We start from the raw sequence: 24,287 nt of genomic DNA on the forward strand, positions 1-24,287 counted from the left end.
ATCTAACTATGCAAGTATTCTAGCACTGAGCTACACCTCCACCACTGAGCTACACCCCCAGCCCAGTTCTCTGGTCTTTTGTTTGACTTTTGTTTTCCTTAAAGTTTGTTTTGGTGCTAGGATTAGTATAAGAAGTAGGAATAAGAGCTAGTATGTGTTGTGTGCTGATTATATGCTAGGCTCAAGGCTGAGCTCTACACATGTTGTCTCACTTAGCCCTCACTGCTAACGGTTATGTGATCTACATGCTATTATTATCCCCATGTTATGGAAAGGAAAGTGAGGTTTGGAGATAGGGAGTATCTTGTTCCAGGTAACCAACAGTCCAACCAGCATCTTGCACCTCACAGCCATGTTCCCCACCCACAAGCTCTGAGGCTCTACTCTGTCAACTCTGGTCTGCCCTGGCTTCATTGTGTTTCACTGGTCTTCCTTCCCAGATGCACAAGTCCGGTGTTCTAAGAAAGGCTATTGATTACATCAAGTACTTGCAGCAGGTCAATCATAAACTGCGCCAAGAGAACATGGTGCTGAAGCTGGCAAACCAGAAAAACAGTAAGTGTACCCATTGAGAAAGGGGTATCAGGCTTCCTTTATTCAAGAAGCCCCACCCAGCCCAGTTCCAGCCTAGGTGGGGCTCTATAAACACAGATCACTTTCTCCTTGGGGTTTTCTTTGCAGAGCTCCTGAAGGGCATCGACCTGGGCAGCCTGGTGGACAATGATGTGGACCTGAAGATTGATGACTTTAATCAGAATGTTCTTCTGATGTCTCCCCCGGCCTCCGACTCAGGGTCCCAGGCTGGCTTCTCCCCCTACTCCATTGACTCTGAGCCAGGAAGTCCTCTGTTGGATGATGCAAAGGTACGAGCTTTTGAAATCCCCTGACCCTTGGAATTTCTTCCATATCCTCACTAAGAAAACTGTGAAGGAGGCCTTAGAGAGGAGGCCAGTCCAACTGTTAAGAGAGCACAAGCCATAGAGAAACAGGAAGTCTGTGAAATTAGCCCAAATCCTGGAGAATAAAGAGAAAACTGATGGGGGTGGCAGGGGACTGTCCCTCAGGTTTAACTGAACTTCTGAAAAGCCCCATCAGAAAAGAATGAATACCAGAACTAGAACCAGGACACAGAGCAGCTGTTGGTGGGGTGGGCTCTGGGAGTTACTAGAGGCGCCTCATTACTTCTCTCTTCTAATGGTCCTGGCAAGACCACTCTGTGAGGCTGATCAGTCAGTTTAGGATGAGGCTACCTCTGGGTCCTCTTTCCAGAAATGACTACAGTTTGCGATCTAACATAACATTCCAACCAAGGGCTTTTAATTGTCAATAAAAGCCCCTGGCAATTGAAGTTTAATGGAATTAGTTAAAAGAGACTCTGAGCCTAATGATCTTCCGGGGAACCTATAGAGGGAGACCACTGGGTCCTTGTACTATATTTTGACATTGGCAGTTTCTGACTCTAAAAGCACAAAGTTTCATTCTAGTGTACATTTTTGACTAAGCTGTTTTTGTATCTTACTTTTACTAAAGAAGTTCTATTTTTGAAATATTTTGTAAATGTAATTCTGTTTGGTAGCAACAAGCCTTATGACATATATTGAATTAAATAGGCTTCTGACTCATCAAAAATTTTCAAATGGTTTTTAAAATATTAAAATATGTACACTTTAGGATTCAGGGAAGGATTTGGGAAATCTGACTCCATCCTTCTTTCCTCCATCACTGTGGATCTCATAGGCTACCAGATCCTCTATCTCCAGCTCTGTAAAATGGGAGTGGGGGGAAAAGCAATGTTCCAGTTTTAAAACAGGCACACTCCTTTAAGTAGATCCATGCTGAAGCATGGTTTTTAATCGTCTTTATTGAAATAAAATTTAAATGCAATAAAATATATAAAATACACTTTTTTTTTTTTTTTAATGTGCTGGGGATTGAACCCAGGAGTGCTTTACCATGGAGCTACATCTCTGGTTTGGGGTTTGTTTTTTTTTTTTTAATATATAACTTGGTTTTATTTATTTATTTTTATGTGGTACTGAGGATCAAACCCAGTGCCTTACACACCCTAAGCAAGCGCTCTGTCACTGAGGTATAACCCCGACCCCCAGCGCTTTTTACCGTTTACTTTAAGACAGGGTCTTGGTAAGTTGATAAGGTTGGCCTCGAACTTGTGATCCTCCTGCCTCGGCTTCCAGGTTGCTGGGATTCAAACATCTGCCACTGTACCCAGCAACATATACCTATTTTAAATGTACAGGGCCAGGAGTTTTAATACGTTTACATGTGCACACCTATGTAGCTTGTCATTGTAATCAAAATGTAAAGAGTCCTTCCATCAACCCTAAAGCTCTTTTTTTGCACCTGTACAGACAGTTCACACACCCCTCTCCAGCCTCAGGCAGCTACTGATCCATCAGCTTCCTGTCACTTAGATTTGTTTTGGCGCCTCTGAAATTATACAGAAACAGAATCATGCAGTATGTTCTATTTTTTGGAAATGGACTATTTTAAAAGAAAATCTCTCTGCCTTTGTTGTTTGAAACATGTACTTTCCTTGGCAAGAGGAAGAATGCTCTAATATTTGAGCAATCGTTTATGAATTATGGACTTGTTAACTCCCTCCTGTTTTTATTCCTGTCTGACTTAGTGGTCTTGAACTTAAACCTCACAGTCTGATTCCTGATGTATGATATGTGAAAGTAAAAACCCACCCAGTATTCCAACCCTGAGGCCCTGTTTTGAAGGTCAAAGATGAACCGGACTCTCCTCCTGTCGCACTGGGCATGGTAGACCGTTCTCGAATTCTGCTGTGTGTCCTCACCTTCCTGGGCCTCTCCTTTAACCCCCTGACTTCCCTGCTACAATGGGGAGGGGTCCATGACTCTGACCAGCACCCGTACACAGGCTCTGGCCGAAGTGTACTGTCATTTGAGTCAGGTAGGTAGGGGGCCCCTCATGCCACCCGGGTGTAGTGTACTGTTATGGCAAGTCATGTATACAAACCTCATGACATATCTACCAGATCACAAAGGAGTGGTGGGCTTCTTGCTTCTGATGGGGGCTGGCATAAATTACATTGTAGAAATAACGAGGCAAACTTCGTTCAGTCAGAAAGAGCAAAACAAACGAGGAGCCTATACCCTGGGGTTGGGCAAGTGGGAGGGTGGGGATGGTACCTTTTGGGGAGAGTTGGTATTTTCATACCTGAGTTTTAAAACCAATATAACCCTCTTTGGCTAAGATTTTTATGGCACTCAGCTCCATGGTGTCAAGGACTACAGGATTTCTATTTAGGCTATGAAATTTTCTGCCCTTTCTTCTGAAAATGAGGTAGAAGGCTCATGGATGTCATACTGCTGGGATCTGTTAGTTGCCTGGCTGCTCCACAAGGCACTCTTGGCAGCTCAACTGAGATACCCCTCTTTAGGTTCTGGAGGCTGGTTTGACTGGATGATGCCAACGCTCCTCCTATGGCTGGTAAATGGTGTCATTGTCCTGAGTGTCTTTGTGAAGCTGCTGGTCCATGGAGAGCCAGTGATCCGGCCACATTCCCGTTCCTCAGTCACATTCTGGAGGCATCGGAAGCAGGCGGACCTGGACCTTGCCAGGGTAAGTTCTGTTATCCACTTTTTCTCATCCTCCCCGAGACTTGGCAAAGAATTCAGGGATTGGAATTGAGTCCCCATTATGGATGAAGACCTGTGGCAGCTGCTGTGGTAACTCAGAGGAGAGGGCACCTATTTGTAGATGATGCTGTGGACACAAGATGTCTGTGGCATGACAGGAAGAATGAAGTACTTCTGGGGCTGAAGGGATGAGTTCTGACTGAGGGGACCTGAGGTATGGGTGGGACTGTTCAGGGCTAGCAGGACAGGTGGGCATTGCAGAAGGACCGTCTCAGCTGATAGTAGCAAGAAGAGACAGGCTATTTGGGAATTGGCAAGTTCTGTGGGTATGCCTGGAATGCAGAGTGGCAGAGAGAATGAGGGCAGAAACCGGTGGTGTGGTTAGGCCCAAATTGGAGAGAACTGTAACTGAACCAGTAACCAATTTAGGGCTTCATATCTAATTCTCTGGAGAACAGGGAAGGTTTTTGAGCAGGAAAATTAGCTGAAAGTTTTCATTTGAAATCAACAAAGGGTGTTTAGGGGAAGGATTCAGTGGCAACTCAAAGCATTGAACGGAGAGTTATACTTCTCAGGAGGTGTGTGGACCAGAACATTCCTCAGCAGCAGTTAACCTCGAACCTGTTCTCCCCTCCTGCAAGCTGCAGTACCTTCAGTTGAGAATCAGATTGGCCAGCCTGGATATGTCAACCATGACTTGGCTGTGGGTCCTAAAATATAGACATGATGAAGAGCCATTTCCCAAGATGGATATCCTAGAGGCAGGTTCAGGTTTATGTTTGACAGGTGTCATTCTGGTGGCAGTGTGAAGGGTAAGTTGGAGGAGGGAGAAATGAAATGCACAGAAACAAATTAGGAAGCTCCTGATATAAGCCAGGTAAGAAATGAAGACAGGGGCCTAGAATTTAAAGGAAAACCAGAACTAAAGAAACACATAGATGTAAAAGGGAAAGGACATGATGGTGAGGTTGACTCAACCATGGGAGAGGCTAGAAGCTGTGTGTTCTTTCTAGACCATGTTGCTTGGAAATATGAGAACGCTCTTTGCAGAGTGAGCAGTGATCGAGAAGCAGGCTGTGGGGTTTGAGAAGGATCAGGACCCAAGTGTTTGGGAAGTTGCACGTCTACTGCAAGAGGGTGCTTGGGGAGAATTGGGTTAATAGGACTGAAGGGGCAAAAGCCAAAGACTGGGCCTGGGGAACAACCAACCTTCCAGGGAAAGAGAGCAGAAGAAGTGGGGGATCCTGCTTCCTGTAAAAACCTTTAGCACATGTGCTTCTCCTGGCAGAGGGAGAGGAGAAAGAGGTCATCAGTGTTAATATAGCATTGTAAACTCTCCATTAGACCATCTCAGGTTGTCAGAGCGATTCCAGGTTAGGGGAGTTCAGCTGTGAGTTTGCCTAAAATCATAGGTCTCAAACTTCCTCAGACATGACATTCTCCTGGAGGTCCTAACACCAGAGGTTGTGATTTAGTAGGTCTGGGGCAGGGCCTATGACTGCATTTCTCACAGGCTCCCTGGGCTTGATGCTACTGGCCTCCAGGGACCATACTTTTGAGAACCTAAAACCCTAAAGGAACAATGCAGTTCATCTAAATCTGAGTTACCATCTTATATGTAAAATCTAGCGTGGGGGGGAGAGGTCGAGAGCTGGGGAGGAGATGCCGGCGCATTAGTCTGTCAGCAGGGCCTTGGGCGGGTGCTCTAGGCTCTGAGAAACCGGCTCACCAGGCTTTCCCTAAGTGAAAGCAGGCACTGCTCCCCACCCGACGACTCAGTGCCTAGGTCTTTCAAGATGGTGGTGGGGAAGTCGCAGGCCGGCAGGGATGCTACCGCCTACTTCCGTACAGCCAGACCTTGGCCCTCGTTGGTCACAGCCCTGGGGCTGGGATACTTCTTGTGGGTTGTCCTCTGGCCTCAGACTATCCCTTATCAGAGCCTTGGACCCCTGGGCTACTTCACTCAGTATTTGGTGAACCACCATCACAGCCTCCTGCGAAATGGGTATTGGCTTGCCTGGCTGATTCACGTGGGAGAGTCCTTATATGCCATGGTATTGTGCAAGTATAAAGGAATCACAGACAGTCGGGCTCAACTACTCTGGTTCCTGCAGACTTTCCTCTTTGGGATAACATCTCTCTCCATCTTGATTGCTTACAGGCCAAAGCACCAAAAACACAGTTAAAGGGGATAATCAAAATTTTCTCTCCACTTTTACATTCAGACTCTCTTTTTGGGAGTGCGGTGTTTACTTGATGATCTTTCTACATTCTAGAAGTGACTGTCCTACACAGGTATTTAAAAGACCCTCTGATTATTCATTTTTCTTCCATATGCTCTGATTGAGCTTGAGTAGATTAGTTGTTACTTAAGAAAGAAAGAAGAAAAAATTTTGGCTTTCCAAGTTCTGCAGAAAACCTGAGTGGAGCAGACTTGCAGCCACCCACTCTGAGACCCTTGGCTGTAATGGCCCCTTTCTGTCTTCAGGACTGAAGCAAGTACTAGAGTTGTGTGCTGGTGAACCTGTACTCTGTTTCTAAGTAAAACATCTCTTCTAATTTTTCCCCCGTCTTTCTGAACCAAAATAAAACAGCACTTCCACAATACATTTGTTAGACACCTGTGAGACAGGATCAGATCTTCTCAGCTGAGCACTTGCATAAAAGCCCAAAGGACCCACTGAGAGCCAAGAGCCAGAGGGCCAGGGCACATTTCCCTGATGCTGCCAGCCAGAAGTGATCCTTCCCAGCACAGGACCCCAGGAACACAGTGCTCTGTGGGATGCAGAATCTGATGGCCACTGCTAGATTGCCCCTTCGACTCGGGGCCACAACGTAGGCAACTGTTGGCACCGGTCCCCACCTGCACATCAGCAGTGGTGCTCCTCCAGTGTTACTGAACAAAGGAGGCAACGTTTCACTTTCCACTTGTTCTGAACCATTCATTCCATGTACCCTCATCTCATAGGAAAGCTCAGGAGGACTTCAATAGTGGTGCCACTTCAATAGTGGTGCCACCTTTCTGTGGGACCTCTGGGGAAACCTAGATTGTCCCCACTTTCCTATTGTCTGTCACTTTGTTCATCCAGCCCTAGCTTACTCAGTCACTTCCACATTCCTGTCTAGAGATCCTAGCCTGTAGGTTATCAAGCTGGTTACTTCCTCCCTGGTTAATCTGTTTTTTTTTTTCTTTTTTCTCTTTTTTTTTTTTTTCTTTTGTTTTTTGTGGTGCTGGGGAATTGAACCCAGGGCCTTATGCATACAAGGCAAGCACTCTACCGACTGAGCTATCTCCCCAGCCCTCCCTGGTTAATCTGGATGTACCTTATTACCACTGGCTGTTGGGGAGAGAGGTCCCCTATCTCTGTCCCTTTAATTTGTCCCTAAGATGATGCTGTCATCCTTAGGAGCCATTAGGGCTCCTCTGGAGAGCACCTGCTTGTTCTCTGGGGAGTATTCCTCATTTCCCTTTGTGATACAGTGGGCAGGTTGTTGTATTAGCAGACATTTGAGAACTCTCCCCCAAAAGAAAGCCCCCATGAGAGATCATGAACTATGAATTGCTTTAGTGGAGATAAATTTTTTGCAAATGTATCTCAGTCTTTCCTGATCTTTATCTTGTGAGTAGAGGATACTTCTTAGTAAAAGAAAAAGATTTTTGACCAGGAATTAAGCATCATGGAGATCCAACCCAGATTTTTGTAAAGCATGGCTATCTCCAAATGGAACTAATAATGACGGTAATACTGGTGGTGTCCAGAACAATATGGCAGATGATTGAATGAAATGGACTAACTTGAATAAAATGCTGTGACTGTTTCTCAAAAAAAAAAAAAAAAAAAATCTAGCGTGGGGAACTCTGACCATCATTTACTCAAAGATAGACACTGCAGTCCAATTAGTAAAAAGATTGGCAAATACCTCAAAAGTCAGCAGTGATTTTTTTTTCCCCCTATGGGATGGTTTCTTTTTATTTGTGTGTGTACACATAAATTTTTTTTGTAGCTTTCTGAAATTTCCCAGATTTTCCTTAATGAGGACAGATTCTGATAATGAAGTTGGGAGAGTAGAAGTCTATTAAAACAAAAAGGCCACAGCAAAGCCAGTCACCATTATATCCTTTTGCTGCTTTGTAGGGGGATTTTGCAGCTGCTGCTGCCAACTTACAAACCTGCCTGTCAGTGTTGGGCCGGGCACTGCCCACCTCCCGCCTGGACCTGGCCTGTAGCCTCTCCTGGAACGTGATCCGCTACAGCCTGCAGAAGCTGCGCCTGGTACGCTGGCTGCTCAAGAAAGTCTTCCAGCGCTGGCGGGCCACCCCTGCCACTGCAGCTGGCTTCGAGGACGAAGCTAAGAGCAGCGCGCGTGATGCAGCCTTGGCCTATCATAGGCTGCACCAGTTGCACATCACGGGTGAGTGACCAGCTACTACTGCTTGGCTTGCTGCAAGGTGCCCGTGCCACCTCCTCCAGTTTTCTAGGTCTCCACCCTGAGTGCAGCCCCCTTTATGTTGCTTTTTGGACCCACTTTCCACCTCATTCATAGCACCATTTCTAATATGTACCTTTGTTTCCTACTAACATCTCTATACTCCTTCTCTTTTTTTTACATTGTTATGCTTTTCATGTGTCCTATAAACGATGGCACGTTATGGAGTAGTTGATAGTGATACTTAATGGTGAGTCTTAAAATTAATGGCATCTTAGATTCAATGAAATATGATCATTTATTTCATGCAGTAAGCTCCTGCTCTAATAGAAAGGCAGACAGGCCTGCAGATGGATGGCAATTCAGTGTAGTGTGTTGGTACAAGGAGCATGTTTCTATGGGAGGGGATTCAAGAAAGACTTTCTTGCGAGGTAAAGTCTCAGCTTCTGCAGGAAGAATGCAGAGAGCGGAAGATGTGCCTCCTAGGTAGAGGGAGGTTGCAAAGCCCCACACCAGGTTGCCTCTTTTTTTTTTTTTTTTTTTTTTTTTGGTGGTGGTGGTGCTGGGCATGGAATTCAGGGCCTTGTGCATGCTAGGCAGGCACTCTACCAACTGAGCTACATCCCCAGTCCCTGCAGGCTGACTATTAAGAACAATATTCCAGTAGTCCTAAAGCCATGACACAAGGGGCAGGGCAGTACCTTCATGGGAAGAATCTGAACGCCAACAGTGTATCCATAGGATCCATTGAAGGACATTAGGAAATAATGACCTGATTGGATCAATGCTTCTTAAGAAAAAGCAGTTTTCTCTGGTGACAGATAGAAGTTGGATCCAAGAGGATTAAGGCTAGAGTCAAAGACCAGATGGGAACTGAGACAGCTCGAAGATGAGAGATGCTGAAAGGACAGATGGAGAAGAAAATTAGCAGGTGGAATTGACTGGATTTGGGGATTCAGTGGATGTGACAGGTATAGCAAGGAGCCAGCTTGGATGCTTCCTTGGCTTGTTGCTCAGGAGTCTGGGTGACTGGTGATGCCGCTGATAAAGGTGAAGGAAACCCAAGCAAGAGCAGTTTTCCCAGAAAGAGGTGAACACTTGCCTGTGAGACCTGGCCTACAGGGGAGAACCGATGAGAAAGGGCATGTGGAAGGATACCTCACGTAGAAGACAGGCAGAGCATGGGAGTCAGAGTGGACTCTGCCTGAGCAGGGCAGTCACAGGTCCGAGGAGGACTGAGAGACTTGGTGCTGGGGGAACGAAGACAGAGATGGTAGAGGAGGGTAAGTTATTGCTGGGACTTCCACCAGCAGTAAGGTGAGGGCCAGAAGGTAACTGTAGATTTTGGAAGGTGTTGTAAATCCCTAGTGACTTTAAGGAGCTTCAGCCAGAAGTGGAGCAGACTTGGGCACTCAGACCAAAGAAGTGACCAGGAGTGGAGCCAGTTTTACAGTTTCTACAGAAATCCCTATTTGCAAATCTCCCCTGATTCTATTCTTTGCCTCTCAGTGTGTCTTTGGAACAGACAAACCCCACACCCTGGTTTCTGATCAGGAGACTGTACTGTACTAGCTGTCAAATTCTAGAGAATTTCAGCTGGAGAACCTCACATCACTCATTCCTTCCACATTCACTGAGCATTCTCTGGACCAGGGCCTGTGGGAGGCACTGAGGGGACAGGTGACTACAGTGTGGCTTCCGCACTGCCACTACACCGTACCCTTCTCCCCTTGAAGAGAAAGCTTAATGCCTCTTGGGGAATATAGACACCCCAGGTCAATACAGAATGATTACAGGGCTGAAGGCCATCCACCATCCCAGTGGGGAAGAACATAACTGAGTGAGGTCGTGAGGCCTGGCCTTGCCTCCTCCCAGTCTTTGAAGACCAAAGCAAGCAACACAGCCTCAGCGTTGCCCTCAAATGGCTGTTATGCATCTTTCACAGGGAGGACATAGCAGTCCTTTCCTGGACTCCTGCCTACCAACCTGACACATGTCTGGCCGTCATTGCTCAGTTTTGTTACTTCTTCAATGGGATATATGCTTATTTATTGTAATCCAAACCTGCTTTAGGCTTTTTTTGTTTGTTTTAAGTTTTCATTACCTCCACTGAAATGTTTGGAGACCCAGTACTGTATCAGTAGAAGGTAGCCATGTTATTGACATTATTTTGGAAAATATTCTAAGTCCTTTAAAATGACCAGCAATCATGACAACTCCCATTTTATTTTATAGAGCCAGGTACCCAGCCACCCTGTGAGGTAGACAAGAGCACACAGCTAGTAAGTCACAGAACCTGGTGTCCCATCCAGATCTGTCTGATCACAAAACTCCACATCTTTCTCCTCTGGAACCACTGTTCCTCTGATTGTGCTACATAAAGTGGGAAATGTTTACTTTGGGAAATCTGTCAACATTAGTGTCTATCTCTGCCTACCCTAGGGAAGCTTCCTGCAGGATCTGCCTGTTCAGATGTACACATGGCTTTGTGTGCTGTGAACCTGGCTGAGTGTGCAGAGGAAAAAATCCCACCAAGCATACTGGTTGAGATCCATCTGACAGCTGCCATGGGACTCAAGACGCGGTATGGAGGCAAGCTGGGCTTCCTGGCTGTGAGTACCCCTCATTTCCTTCTACAAAACTCTGCTGAGCATTGTCCTCAACCAGTAGCTAAAAAGCAGTGTGGGCCAACCCTCTGGTATCTACCATCTAAAGGAATAGGTATTCATTGACTTAACTCATTCCACAAATACTTACAGCAGTGAATGAAACAGACCAAGATTCCTCCCCTCCTGTCCCTTACATATAAGCAGGACATTCTGGTGTCCTGAGGCAAGAAGACTAGTTCAGAGATCCTGTGTGGCTGTACTCAGGAGTTCATATTCAGCTGTTCATACTTGAAATCTTCTGGTTGTATTTCTTGGTTCTTTTATTCACCCAAAAGGCATTTATTGATCACAGCACTGTGAATCCAGAAATGAAAAGCAGCGCTTGTCTGCAAAGAGCTCATCAGAACTAGGGTGGGAACTGAGGGTATCGAGTGCCTCCCAGTGTGCCTGGCGAGGTGCCAGCATGGGCATTCACAGCTGGCTAATTCCCGGGCCTTGTTATCAACTAGTTCACAGCATTTGCTGACCTCAGACTTTCTTTTAGGCTTATTTTACACAATGCCCCACTTTGGGTAGACTGCTAAACACATTCAGTTACGTCAAAATGGAATTATCACCTCTCAGTTTGTTTCCATATCTTAGCAACAGAGGTGATAAGCTGAGAATGAACAGGAATATGTCTTTTGGTGACACTGGGTGTTTCCCGAAGTGCATCCCAATAGTCTAGGTGACAGAGGGCACTGAGAATCCCAGTCTTTCCATGTTTTGACCCTGTTTCTGTGAACACAGTTAAGACATCCTTCTTTTAGCAAACTTTATTGGGCACTTGCTCTGGGCTGGGCACTTCCAGAGTAGACATCACAGTGAGCAGGGCCTTTGCCCTGTCCTTGGGGAGCATACAGTCTGGCAGGGGCCAGGCCTTCAGAACAGTGAGGGTGAGTATTGGGGTGGGGCTGACCTACTGTCTGAAGAGAGCATGCTGGGCTCCTGGCTGGATCTCAGGGGAAGTCCAGGTGAGCTCTCTGGGAAACCTGAATCCAGGCTGAGAGTAGGAGGCATTGGCAAGGCCTCTCCCCTACTCAGTTTGTTTGTCTTAGTGCTCTGGGCCTAATTACACATGTAATTTCTTAGCCCCCAAATTTCAAAGACATTTTACCAAAGCTCAGCATACAAGGAAAAAAAGGCACACATTTGAACTTGAGGACTTTTCACAAAAGGAACTCACCCATGTAACAACCACCCAGATCATGAAGAATGTTCCCAGGATCCCCAAAAGCTTCCTTCAAAGCCCCCTGCACTCTCCCTGCCCCCATTCAAGCTAAGCTAACCACTATTGTGAATTCCACCAGCATAGTTTAATCTGTCTACTGTTTGTTGTTGTTGCCTTTTTTGTTTATTTTATTTATTAATTTTTTTTTTTGGATACTGGGCATGGAACACAGGGCCTTGAGCTTGCTAGGCAAGTGCTCCACCACTGAACTGCCCCCAGGCCTTTGGTGATTTTACAAAGTAACCCATTTAACCAGCAGACAGATCAAGAAACAACCTCAAAAGGTCCCCTTGCAGTCATTAAACTGCTCCTTCCCCAAGTCCCCCAGCCAAGGATAAACATCTGATCACTCAGATGTTTTGCCTCTATGTAAGCTTTATGTTAGGAGAGCAGGCAGTGTGGACTGCTTTGTGTCTGGCTTCTTTTGCTCACTGTCATGTGTATAAATCGCTCATGTTGTCACATGGAGTTGCAGATTGTTCATTCACAGGACTTTATACTGTTACACTGTATGACTATATCATTGCAGATGGACTCTTGAGTTGCTTCCTGTTTGAGGTTTTTCTGAATAGTGCTGCTGTGAGGAACAAATGGCATTGCAGGGGTCATATGTCATGCATATTTCCAACTTGGTGCCAGTTCCCACTCCACCAGCAGTGGACCCAAATGCACACTTCACATCCTTACCAAATACGTGGTAGCATCAAAGGCTTCCTTGGTCCTTTTAGTGCATCTCATTGTAGTTTATATTTACATTTCCCGAGTGATCGTTGATATTGAGCACCTTTTTGTATGTTTATTGGCAATTGGTAGAGTCTCTTTGTGCAAACCCTATTGAGTCTTTCCTGTTTTTTATTGGTGCTGTTTGTCTTTTTGTTGATATGGGAGCTCATTATTCTAGATCCTTTTTTTGGATATGTGCTTCTGCAGATATCTTCTCCCACTCTGTGACTTATTTGCCTTTTCTGAAATCTAGATTATTAGTCTTCTTTTATAGGTAGATGCTTTGTTTTGTTCAATAAACCTTTGCTCTATGTCAGTCATGAAAATGCTCTCCTATGTTGTCTATATAAGCTGTATTTTTACCTTTACACATACAGATCCCTGATCTACTGGAATTGATTTTTTTATATGGATATCTATCTGACCCAATACCTTTATTTTATTTTATTTTATTTTATTTATTTATTTATTTTTTTTTGCGGTACTGGGGATCGAACTCAGGGCCTTGTGCTTGTAAGGCAAGCACTCTACCAGCTGAGCTATCTCCCCAGCCTACCTTTATTTTAAATACCTGTTATTTAAAAAAAAAAAAAAAACTCCACTGCACAGTGTAACACCTGTTTTCATAAATCTAGTGTCCAAGTGTGGTGGGTCTGTTTTGGAACTGAAATTTGTTCCATTGTATCACCACACAGCCCTAAAGGCTCAGTTTTCTAGTTGGTCTTAATATCTAGACGTATCAGTCCTCCACCTTTAGTGACAATTTTTTGGTCTTCTCCTAGCCATACAAATTTTATGATCAGCTAGTCATCTCAAAAACCCCACTAGGGAGGCTAGGGTTCTGGTTCAGTGACAGAGCGCTTGCCCTATCCCATGTGAGGCACTGGGTTCAATCTTCAACAACATATAAAAATAAATAAAATAAAGGTATTGTGTCCATCCATAATTTTAAAAAAATATATATATAAAAAAAAAAAAAAAACCCAGCCAGGCACGGTGGCGCATGTCTGTAATTCCAACAGCTTGGGAGGCTGAGGTAGGAGGATCACGAGTTCAAAGCCAACCTCAGCAACAGCAAGGCACTAAGCAACTCAGTGAGACCCTGTCTCTAAATAAAATACAAAATACGTCTAGGGGTGTGACAGTGGTTGAGCGCCCTTGAGTTCAATCCCTAGTACCAAAAAAAAAAAAAAGAAAGAAAGAAAACAAAACCCCAGTGGGATTTCAGTTGTCCTTACTACTAATATGCAACTGCCCTTTAAAAAGAACTCAGAGAGTCTTTGAAGTAGGCATATGTGTGGCAGCTGAGGATCAGGATTGTCCCTAATCCAGGCATGGTGGTGCATACCTGTAATCCCAGTGACAGGAGTACAGATTCAAGACCAGCTTGAGCAACTTAGTGAAACCCTGTCTCAAAATTTAAAAAATAAAATGAAAATGGGTAGGGGTATGGTCAGCATAGCACACCCTGGTTCATTTCCCACCATATTGAACGCGCGTGCGTGCGCGCGCGCTCTCTCTCTCTCTCTCTCTCCTCTCTCTCTCTCTCCCTCCCTCCCTCCCTCCCTCTCTCCCTCTCCCTCCCCCCTCCCATCCTCTCTCCCTCTCTCCCTCCCACCTCTCCCTCTTTTTCTCTCACACACACAAATACACACAAATTATCCCTAAAAGCTAGATACACAGGCGTGTGCCCGTGATCCCAGCTCCTTGGGATGCTGAGGCAGGAGGATCACTTGAGCCCAGGTGTTCAAGACCAGCCTGAGCAACAGAGCAAGACCCCATCTCAAATAAAGAAAAATGCTCCTGCCCATGACCCCCCAGATAATATTTTGTATGCCTGACAAGCAGTGAATAATCTAGTGTATATTTTCTCAGAAATTTTTCCCTACACATATTAATGCATGTATTCGTTGTGATTTATTTAATGTAATCATACCATAAACCTTGTTTTGGCACTTGCTTTTTTTAAGTCTAATGGTAGATCTTGGTCATCTTTCCTTTTTTGGTACTGGGAAATTGAACCCACAGGTGCTTGACCACTGAGCCCTATCCCCAGCCCTTTTTATTTTTTATTTAGAGACAGGGTCTCACCGAGTTGCTTAGGGCCTTGCTAAGTTGCTGAGGCTGGCTTTGAACTCGCGATCCTCCTGCCTCAGTCTCCTGAGTCACTGTGATTATAACTGTGTGCCACCGCGCCTGGCTTGGTCATCTTCATAGTGACCTTATTCTGCAGAGATACTTGGTGCTGCTAAGGGACATTTGGATCATTTCCAGTATTTGCTATTACAAACTGTGTTTTAGGGAGCATATTTTTACATTATCCTCACCCACCTCTGACAACTTCCTCAGACTAAATCTCTGATGATGATGCTGGGTCAAAGGATATAAATATTTGGAACTTTAGTAGTATTGCTTAGTTTGCACATATTTAGTAAAATGGGGAAGGAGAACTGCTATCTATCTCTAAGGTAATTGGCCCTTTCTGTTCCATTCCTTTGGGAGGGGTAGATTAAGAGACCCAGACACTTTTTTTTTTTTTTTTTTTTTTTGGGTGCTGGGTATCGAACCCAGGGCCTTCTGCTTGCAAGGCAAGCACTCTACCAACTGAGCTATCTCCCCAGCGCCCCCAGACACTTTCTTAAAATAAAGATCCAGAAGGAAGAAGGTTTGAGTTTTGTAAGATAGATTTAGCTAGCAAATGAGCTAGGCTTTGAGGGCAAGTGGAGGGCTGGCCTCTGAATATGTTTTAGACCACAGGTTCCCAAATTTTCTAGATTCATGGCACTGTGTGTCTTACTGATTTTTTTTTTCCCCCGCCAGTGGTGCCCACATCCAAAAGAAATACCTAAGAGTCATATATGTCAGTGGTAGTAGTTTAGTTCTGTTGTCAGTTGGAACACTCCTAAATAGGGATTTATGTCTTCACAGGTTAGTACTCATTTGAATAAATCAATCATGAAAAGAATATTTTTTCTTTTATATTTTTGATTCTTAATAGCCATAATTACTTGCTAATGGGATGTCTGTGTCTGTTGAACATAACCTCTGAGTCCTCAGTCAGATTAGGCACCACCACCACCTGCATTTACTATTCCACACTAGTTTCCTTTCTTTTTTCTTTTTATTCTTCGGTACTGGAGATTGAACCCTGGAGCACTTTACCACTGAGCTACATCCCCAGCCCTTTTAATTTTTTTATTTTGAGACAGGGTCTCACTAAGTTGCTGAAGCTGGCCTTGAACTAGTGATCCTCCTGCCTCAGCCTCCCAAGTAGCTGGGATTATAGGCATGCACCCCTGCGCCCAGCCAGTTCTTGCTTCTTTATCACAGTAACCCCCCAAAATTCAACTTCACCAAAATATGATGTCATTTAAAGGAAGGCATTAGTCTCCCGGTGACACAGTGCACTACCTCAATCTAGTAGTTTACACGGTGTCCATCTGACGTTGAGCATTGTTATTTTCCTCAAAAATTTCACTTGGCTCCCGAGCCTTTGCTTTAGAATGCCATGACACACAATTTGAGAAGCGCATGGCTAGCCACTTGGGGTGGTGGGGCACAACACCTGGAGTTGGGACTGGCCTAGGAGTCCTTGGAAAGTGCCAGGGTCTAAACAGTTCTGGGACTCCTGGGAGGGGCTCCTGCGCCTCAGCTTAGGAACGAACTCCAATGTCGATAAAATACAGGAAAATGTTTTTAAAGATTTTTTAGGAAAATTATCATAGGGCTATGATGCCAAGAAAATTAAAAGAGTAACAAGCTATTTTCTTAATTCCCTTATAGAAGCAAGACTGGGGGTGCCTTATCCCAGATTTATATTTCTTATTACTTCAAACCACTAAAATCAAGCTCTCCTCCCCCCCCACTGCGTTATAAGTAAAGTTATTCCTTTTTAGGAATTCAGCTTAAAAGTATATTTCAACTTAATGTTTTTCTAAATGGCTTCTGTGGTTTCTTCTTGTCGTGCAACCTGACCAGGCTTTGTTTCTGCTTCCATGTGTGACATTGGGGTCCTTCTGAGCGAACAGTTAAGCCTCAGTTTCCCCTCAAGCAAGCAGTACATTCCCTTCCTGATTGGGCCTTGGGTCGGGCTATTCTTGGGAGAGATCGGGGTCAACTGCTGGAAGACTTTGGAACTTCTGAGTCCCTGGAGTCTCACCCTCTCCAGCCTTGTCACTGCTTAGCTGCAGTTCTCCCCCTGTTTGTTACAAGCTGAGATTCAGTTGGCACTTTGTTGAGGGTCACAGAAGATCAGGGGTTCCTCTACATTTTCTCTCCAATATTCTTTGCTTAAAACTGGTCAGCACAGGGGAATAAAGATAATACCACTACTCTATGATTAGAAATTTAAGTGATATGTTCCCCTCGTCCCATAAGCTGCTATGAAAAGGTCAGAGTGTGTCTTTACAACAGATCGGCCAGGTAGTTTTTCTCTGATACACGCAGCGATCTCCAGGTTCCCCTGAGAGAGGCAGTCTTTCCATCTGCAGCCTTGGGTGGTTCCACTTTGGCCATGCTATTTCTGACCCTGGCATTCAAGTCTTCTGAAGCTGTTATATTAGCTGATGGCTGCTTAGAGCCCAGTAAAGGTCAGAACCATCAGACTGAACCAGACCATGAGGCCACTGGCTTCGCTGTAGAGGCAACGACTGAAGTGGAATGGGCAAGTCCCGGGGCTGTGTCCCAGCAGCCCCCACTCTGGGCTCCTTGGCTCTGCCTGTGCTTTTCTCTCTCTCATTCTCTGCTCAGCTTCCTATTCAGATTGTTGAGTAGTTTCACAGGTTGAAAAATCATGAGAGTTTAAGTAAAGATGTCATCACTTGCAAGTTTTGGTGGTGCACGCCTGTAATTCCAGCTACTCGGGAGCCTGAGTCAGGAAGATCATAAGCTCAAGACCAGCCTGGCAACGTAGACCTGTCTCAAAATAAAGAGGGCTGGAGATGTAGCTCAGTAGTAGAGCACCCCTGGGTTTAACCCCCAGACTAAAGGTCCTGAGTGAGGATTCACTCAAAAAATGACAGAACTTCCAAAAACATGTGATAGCATTATCCTTGCAATTTGGTTACTGGGGCTCTGGGATGCTATTATCCTGGTAAGTAGAAATGGAGACTGGGACTGGCAGTGGTGAATTACCCAGCAGAGAGGTTTCCAGAGTCTTGTGCTGGCTGGGGATCATGCAAGGAAGGCCGAGGGCTTTCTGGAGGAGCCGTCCTTGCAGCGCGCACGTGTGCCTGCAGGGTCCTGGGTGAACCTCCATTCTCCTTCACTGCAGAGCTTGTCTGGTGTGACAGTGGCGGCTGTTTATACCCTCCATAGGCAGAGGTGAAAGAAATGACACACTAGTCAAAGCAGAATATGACTCTGCCTTAAAATGCTCCTAAAGATAGAATTAAAATGACACGAGATGGGACTGGGTTGTGGCTCAGTGGTGGAGCGCTTGCCTAGAACGTGTGAGACACTGGGTTCGATCCTCAGCACCACATAAAAATAAAATAAAGGTATTATGTCCACCTACAACTAAAAAAATATATATTTTTTTTTTTTTTAAATGACATGAGAAAATGTCCCAGGATCATGGGAGCTGCCTGGGTTGGTATTCCAGTGGCAGAGAGTGAGTATAGGCAGGTGACCTATGGGACCCCTCCTCAGCAAACAACCCCCACCCCACTCTGCAAGTTGAGTGCTAACAGGTAAGAGCTAGGTGCCTGAAGGGTTGGACAGGCCCTGCAGGACAGGATGCAGCAGGGGCCCCATGTTACCTTGGGCTGTTCCCTCCTGCCCATACTGGCCAGCTCCCCAGAACAGTCCCTTGCCCTAGCTTCCATGATGGGCTTCACTTCCGGGAACTCGTGCAATGTCCCCCTCCACACCCATTCATCCCCTTTCCTTACGCGCCCCAGAGCCCTCCTCCACCATCAGGCTTTTGGATGATCTCATAACGGCTATAGACAGCCATTCTGCTACTTTGATGTCACCCTGGTTTTTGTCCTTCCACAGAACTACTTCCTCAGTCGTGCCCAGAATCTGTGTGGTCCTGAGCGCAGTGCTGTCCCTGACTCCCTGCGCTGGCTCTGCCACCCTCTGGGCCAGAAGTTTTTCATGGAGCGGAGCTGGTCAGTGAAGTCAGCAGCCAAGGAGAGTCTGTACTGTGCGGAGAGGAACCCAGGTGAGAGTGCCTTCACTGCCATCAGATTTGGAGACAGCCATGGGAGCGGCCCTGTTGCAGGTTCCTGGGCAGCCTTGGTCTCAGGCTTATATAATTCTTTTTTTTGCTTGTTTTTTTAATTGAGGCTCAGGGAGGTTAAGTAACTTTCTGAGGTTCCAAGCCTGATCAGAGCCTGTCTGTGACTGAGCGGCTGTACAGCTTTGCTTTTTCAGTCAGTCAAATACTGTGGTCCTTACATTATAATGTCACATATGATAAGTTTTGATTAAGCACCAACTGTATTCTTAGTCCTTATCCTGGGCACTTTGGAGATACAAAGGATGTTTGGGGCTTGCAGTTCCCTGGCCTCTGGGCCTTCTGTCCCGTTGGGAAAGCAGATAGACATATATGGAGCAGTTGGGGAACAATAGGCAGCAGGCAGTCATCAAGTGCTCAGAGTGGTGACAGGAACAGGGCTCCAGGCACTGAAAGGAGATGCAGGCTTTCTGTCTCTGGCATTTGATAGTGATTGAAGTTGACTCGCCTGGCCTTGGAGCTGCAGAGGCTCGTTGGGGTGTACTCAGACCTTGAGTGCTTGGTGGCTTTCTGCTTTCTGCTGCACTTTCCCCCTCTGAATGGGGGCCTGTGAGGAGAGGATGCATGCTTTGCAGGTATAGGAGGGCTGTCAAATATTTGGAGGTGGTTGCTGTGCTTTTTTTTTTTAAATTGCTCAATGTAAGAATTACATTGAACACCAAAGAGTGAAGAATGAAAGAAAAAGCAATTCCAGCTTGCTTCCCCCTGATGACTTTGTCTATAGCCAAGACTTCCCACAGGTTCGTGTTCCTCTTTTAGTCCTTGGGTCTAGGCCTTATCACCCAGAAAAATGTTCATAAATGTTCCTCTTCCTTCTGGTAGGGTCAAGGCCCCTGTCTGCCGCTTATGAGGGGCAGAGAGGTGCCAATGATGCCATAATTTGGGGCGTTCCAGTAAAGGGGCTTATCAGTGACATTCGGCTAAAGCAGGCATTGCAAGATCCCTCCTAGTCAGCTTGTCCAGGACACGGCCAGTCAGGGTTCCATGGCCAGGCTCTGGGGAAACGGCAGTGCTCTTCATGCCCGCAGCACAGCAGCCACCACTCCCACCATTCCCTCCCTGGCTAGCTGTTCCCTCAAGCCTCAAGAAGAGGCAGCCTCTTAGACTTGGGGTAGTGTCTACCTTTCCTTGTTTTGTTGTTTTTTTGACAAGGCTTATGGCCATCCCTTTAGAGATCCAACGTTGAAGTTCTGAGCACCGTGCCGAGAGATGCAGCGCACACACAGCCATCCTCCAGCTGGCCGAATCTAGAACTACTTAGAGTCTTGGACTCTCCAGTCTGGGTTGACTCCCCTTCCTACCTTGTGGCTATTTAGCAGAGTAGTTTAGGAGTTTGGTGGGGAAGAGGAATTTGATCCCCATTACAGGACATAGCTTGGGTCCCTTCACCATCCTCTTTTCTCTGTAAAAACAAAGTGCTCCTTAAAAAGACCTTTTTTTCTTTGGGAGGTGGGGGAGCTGGGTTAGAACGCAGGGCTGTGCACATGCTAAACATGCACTTGTGTGTAAACATGCACTTGTGTGCTCTGCCATTGGGCAAAACTCATAGCACCAAAAGGCTCATACGTAAGACCCATTTAACGCTTCTTGCTTTTATCTTCTTCAGCTGACCCCATTGCCCAGGTTCATCAGGCCTTCTGCAAGAACCTGCTAGAGCAAGCTGTGGAGTCCTTGGTAAAACCTCAGGCCAAGAAGAAGGCTGGAGACCAGGAAGAAGAGAGTTGGTAAAGTTCCTAGGCCACCCCATGGTGACAGGCCAGGAAATAGAATGATTCCTTTGTCTTCATTTTTCAAAAATGGAGACCTATGTGAGCTGACTTGGCCTCTTTTCTAGACCAAGTACATCTCTTTTGCCCCTCTTACCCATCCCTTTACCAAGTGCAGCCAGTTTGTTGGAGCAAGTCAGGAATTTAGTTAAATTTGTTCATCAAATTAAAGCAGAAGCCTGTTGAGAGGGGATAGGACTGTATGTGCAGAGCGCAGCAGAAGGCAGATGCCACTAGCCTGGACATCTTGGGGACCCAGCCTCTCAGTGAGCATGCCTACAATTTTACATAGTTACTGAGCACAGCCTTTCCTTTACAGAATAAGTCCTGGGAGGCAGAAAGGTGACAAAGTCATTCTCATACAAGATCCAGGTGCTGACAGTGTATTTGAGGAGGGAGGGAGGGGGCAGATCTGCCAGGGAGAGACAGAATTTCAGGGAGGAGATTGGAATTGGGCTTAAGGGGAGGAGTCAGGGTTGGCTGAGGAGGGGAGAGAGAAAGGTTGGCCCTCCTGGTAGAGGGAAGAGCCCAGAGACAGGTGAGGAAGGCTGGCCTGAGGAGTACGGGAAGGCCACGCATGGACAGAGCTCCCTGCACCTTGGATGGTGGGGAGAAGGGGCCAGAAAGGGCCACCGGATCTTAGAGCTGGAAAGCTGAACAGCCAGCTCATGAGCGTGGTCTTTGTGTATGTTCTGATGTACATGGGAGCCTTTCTTTTCTTTTTAGTGAATTCTCAAGTGCTCTAGAATACCTGAAATTGCTTCATTCTTTTGTGGACTCTGTGGGGTTTGTGACCCCACCATTCTCCAGCAGCTCCGTGCTCAAGTCAGCCCTTGGTGAGCATCTGCAGGTGGCTCCAAAGTCCTGGGGGTACTTAATTCAGTCCTGCCCAGCCCTTCTCTCTGTGCCCAGGGTTAGCTAGGATGTACACTCAAGCCTCTTCTCTGGTCCCAGGTTTATATCTCGGGCCCTGGCTGGGTGATTCCCAGATGCTGAATAAGCAGCAGGTGGTCCAGGCACCAGGGTGCTCAGTAGCCCTCTGAGGCTGGTCCTCCCACTCGATGCTGAAGAGACTTCCATCTGGCATCTCTGTCACTATCTGACTTCCCTTTGTCTTGAGGGTAGGAGAGCAACCTTACTGACTGAATTGACAGCAAGGACATTCTTCTTTCCCTCAACTGCCATCAGGATGCTAGCACATTATTGCCACCTCTCAGGTTTCTGTGACCACTGGGTGATGGAGGTGCCCAGCTACTCCCCACCCGCTCTCCCTAGGGAGGGAAGAATCCCAGAAAAGCAGCCACTGCAGCATGACCACCGACCTTGCAGCCTCTCTGTGCTTCAGAGTTTAGAGGAGGGTGTGTTCTCACACCTTTTCTCTGACGTGACATCTCTACTGGCTTTGTGAAATCACTGGTATCATAATTTTGCAGTTGAAAAAAACTGAGGCTGAGAAAGGAAAAGATATAAAATATTCTAAAATAAACCTGCTACTACTGGTTGATTTGAAGACACCAGTCTTTATGGCTATTGGAAGTTTAGGTTGTATCCAACTCTTCATTTAAAAATAACACTATAGTGAAAATCTTTGTTAAACTTCGCTAAGCCACTTTTGCTGGTAGATTCCCAAAAATGGGAATACTGTGTTAGCAGGAGTGCCAATTGACGCTCCCACCAGAATCGTGCGTGAGGGCAGCCCCGAGGCCCCTCCCCATCATGTGAAGGTAAAGACGCCATGCACCATGTAGGGCAGGCCACTGAGCTGTGCAGAGCTCCCCAGGCTGCTTCCTGTGGGCACTGGAGTGTTTCTTGCTGTTCCCTCTAGGTCCAGACATCATCTGTCGGTGGTGGACGTCCGCAATCACTATGGCTATCAGCTGGCTCCAGGGAGACGATGCAGCCGTGCGTGCGCATTTTACTGAAGTAGAGCATGTCCCCAAGGCCCTTGAAGTGACTGAGTACGTAAGGCTTCCTGGCTACGCACCTGCTTCTCTCCAGGAGGATCCTGTGTGGGTTAGTGAGAGGAGGCAGGTCCAGGTGGCCACAGTGAGCTGAAGGGTCAGAACTATGGTAGATGGGAGCCATAGAAGGGGCAGAGCACATAGCCTTCCGTGTGACTGCTGTGCCGTGCACAGCTCAACGGTTGCCTCAGCAGCTATCGGAACTGTTCTGGGACCTCCTCCTGCTACCACAGGCTGCAGGAGAGAAAGCAGACTGGTTCCTGACAAAATCAGAAACTGCACAGTGGAGGCAGCAGTGCTATGTGGCTGCAGCCACTCAGGGAAGCCAGCATCTCCCTGAAGCCTATGTAGGTCCAACGTTCCTTCCAGGTTCCTTTCAGCCGCTCTTCGCCCCATCGGCCCTGTTAGCCTCTGTAACTAAAAGACCTGTAGCACAACAAGAGAACTTGTGACATTCCTCTGAGACTCATGTCTGCACCTTGGGGACATTTGGCCCTTAGTGATGGGCAGCTCTGCCTGCCAACACCCTGGCTGTTTCTGATTAGGTCTGAGTGATCCTGAGAGTGACTGTAAAATGCTCCAAGACAGAAAGGCCCCAGGGGCCCCTGTCTGGAGAAGCAAGGCTGGCACCCTTCCTGCCAAGCACTCAGCCAGGAGCACGGGAGGGAGGTGAGAAAGGCAGGATGAGCAGGTTAAGCCCCCACTCCCTGAGGTAGGTCTAACAGCCCGGTTTTATTATGTGGCCCCACTTTAAGCCCCCTGGGAAGTAAGCACCCAACCCTACATGAGCACTCCACCTGAGGGCATGTCTGGCCAGCTCCCCTGAGGAAGCTGAGGCTCAGCAGATGGGTTATCTGAAGCTGCTTCACTTCTAGACGGCAGAGCTTCAGCAGAGAGCTAAGACACCTCCGTGGGCACCCCTGCCCCTAGGATACAGGTCCTCCTGGCTCCCTGTGCTTTTTGGAGCAGTGATGCTGTGGGGACCTTCCCGCTTCCCATGCTTTCCCCAGAGACTTTTTAATAGCAGCCTTTTTGGGGGGAACTGTCCTTAGAGAACAGGTACAAAACAATGGGGCCAACGCCTGATGTCACTGTAGGTAGTGGCCAGCAGTATTGTGGCCACTGTATGGTCAAGGATACTAGGCACCGTTTATCTGAATTCCTATCTGAGGTGGCTTCTTATCTGGTGGTTAAGCCTGGGTCTTCCAGACTTGTTGCTGGGGAGGGGCTGACCTAGTTCAGGGCTGGCAGCTGGCAGGAACTATGTGGCAGCATTGCAGTTACAGACCCATGTGTGACAGTGACGTGGGGTATGGTGGTAACCAGCTTGAACTCCCGCCTGTCCTCCTGCTGCTCACCTCCCTGTCACTGCTGCAGGAGCCCCCTGGTGAAGGCCATCTTCCACACCTGCAGAGCCATGCACGCCTCACTCTCCGGGAAAGCAGATGGGCAGCAGAATTCCTTCTGTCATTGCGAGAGGGCCAGTGGCCACCTGTGGAGCAGCCTCAATGTCAGTGGGGTCACTGCTGACCCTGCCCTCAACCACGTGAGTAGGGGCTTAGCTGGCCTCTGGAGGTGCCCAGCTCTGGTCAGTCTGAATGCTCCCACCCCTCACGCTTGCCCAACATGTAGGACCGTCCAAGAGAAGGAACTGTACTAGTGG

The 24,287-nt window shown here is 46.8% G+C and overlaps 1 protein-coding gene across 3 annotated transcripts in view; it reads left to right on the forward strand.

Annotated features, from left to right (window-relative positions):
* The window catches only part of Srebf2 (sterol regulatory element binding transcription factor 2), a 59,662-nt gene that overhangs the window by 28,816 nt on the left and 6,559 nt on the right, over positions 1–24,287 (forward strand). For 2 of the 3 annotated variants that reach the window (XM_047549925.1, XM_047549924.1), the window contains exons 6-16: positions 441–555; positions 682–863; positions 2,745–2,937; positions 3,428–3,609; positions 7,763–8,039; positions 10,497–10,666; positions 18,654–18,822; positions 20,504–20,621; positions 21,390–21,499; positions 22,489–22,621; positions 24,002–24,170. In XM_047549925.1, coding sequence (XP_047405881.1) covers positions 441–555; positions 682–863; positions 2,745–2,937; positions 3,428–3,609; positions 7,763–8,039; positions 10,497–10,666; positions 18,654–18,822; positions 20,504–20,621; positions 21,390–21,499; positions 22,489–22,621; positions 24,002–24,170 — 1,818 coding nt within the window. The remainder of the gene's footprint in view (positions 1–440; positions 556–681; positions 864–2,744; positions 2,938–3,427; positions 3,610–7,762; positions 8,040–10,496; positions 10,667–18,653; positions 18,823–20,503; positions 20,622–21,389; positions 21,500–22,488; positions 22,622–24,001; positions 24,171–24,287) is intronic. The other variant, XM_047549926.1, reaches the window with a different exon arrangement.

This window comes from Sciurus carolinensis, chromosome 4 (assembly GCF_902686445.1).
Source record: "Sciurus carolinensis chromosome 4, mSciCar1.2, whole genome shotgun sequence".
NCBI classification, from domain to species: Eukaryota; Metazoa; Chordata; class Mammalia; order Rodentia; family Sciuridae; genus Sciurus; species Sciurus carolinensis.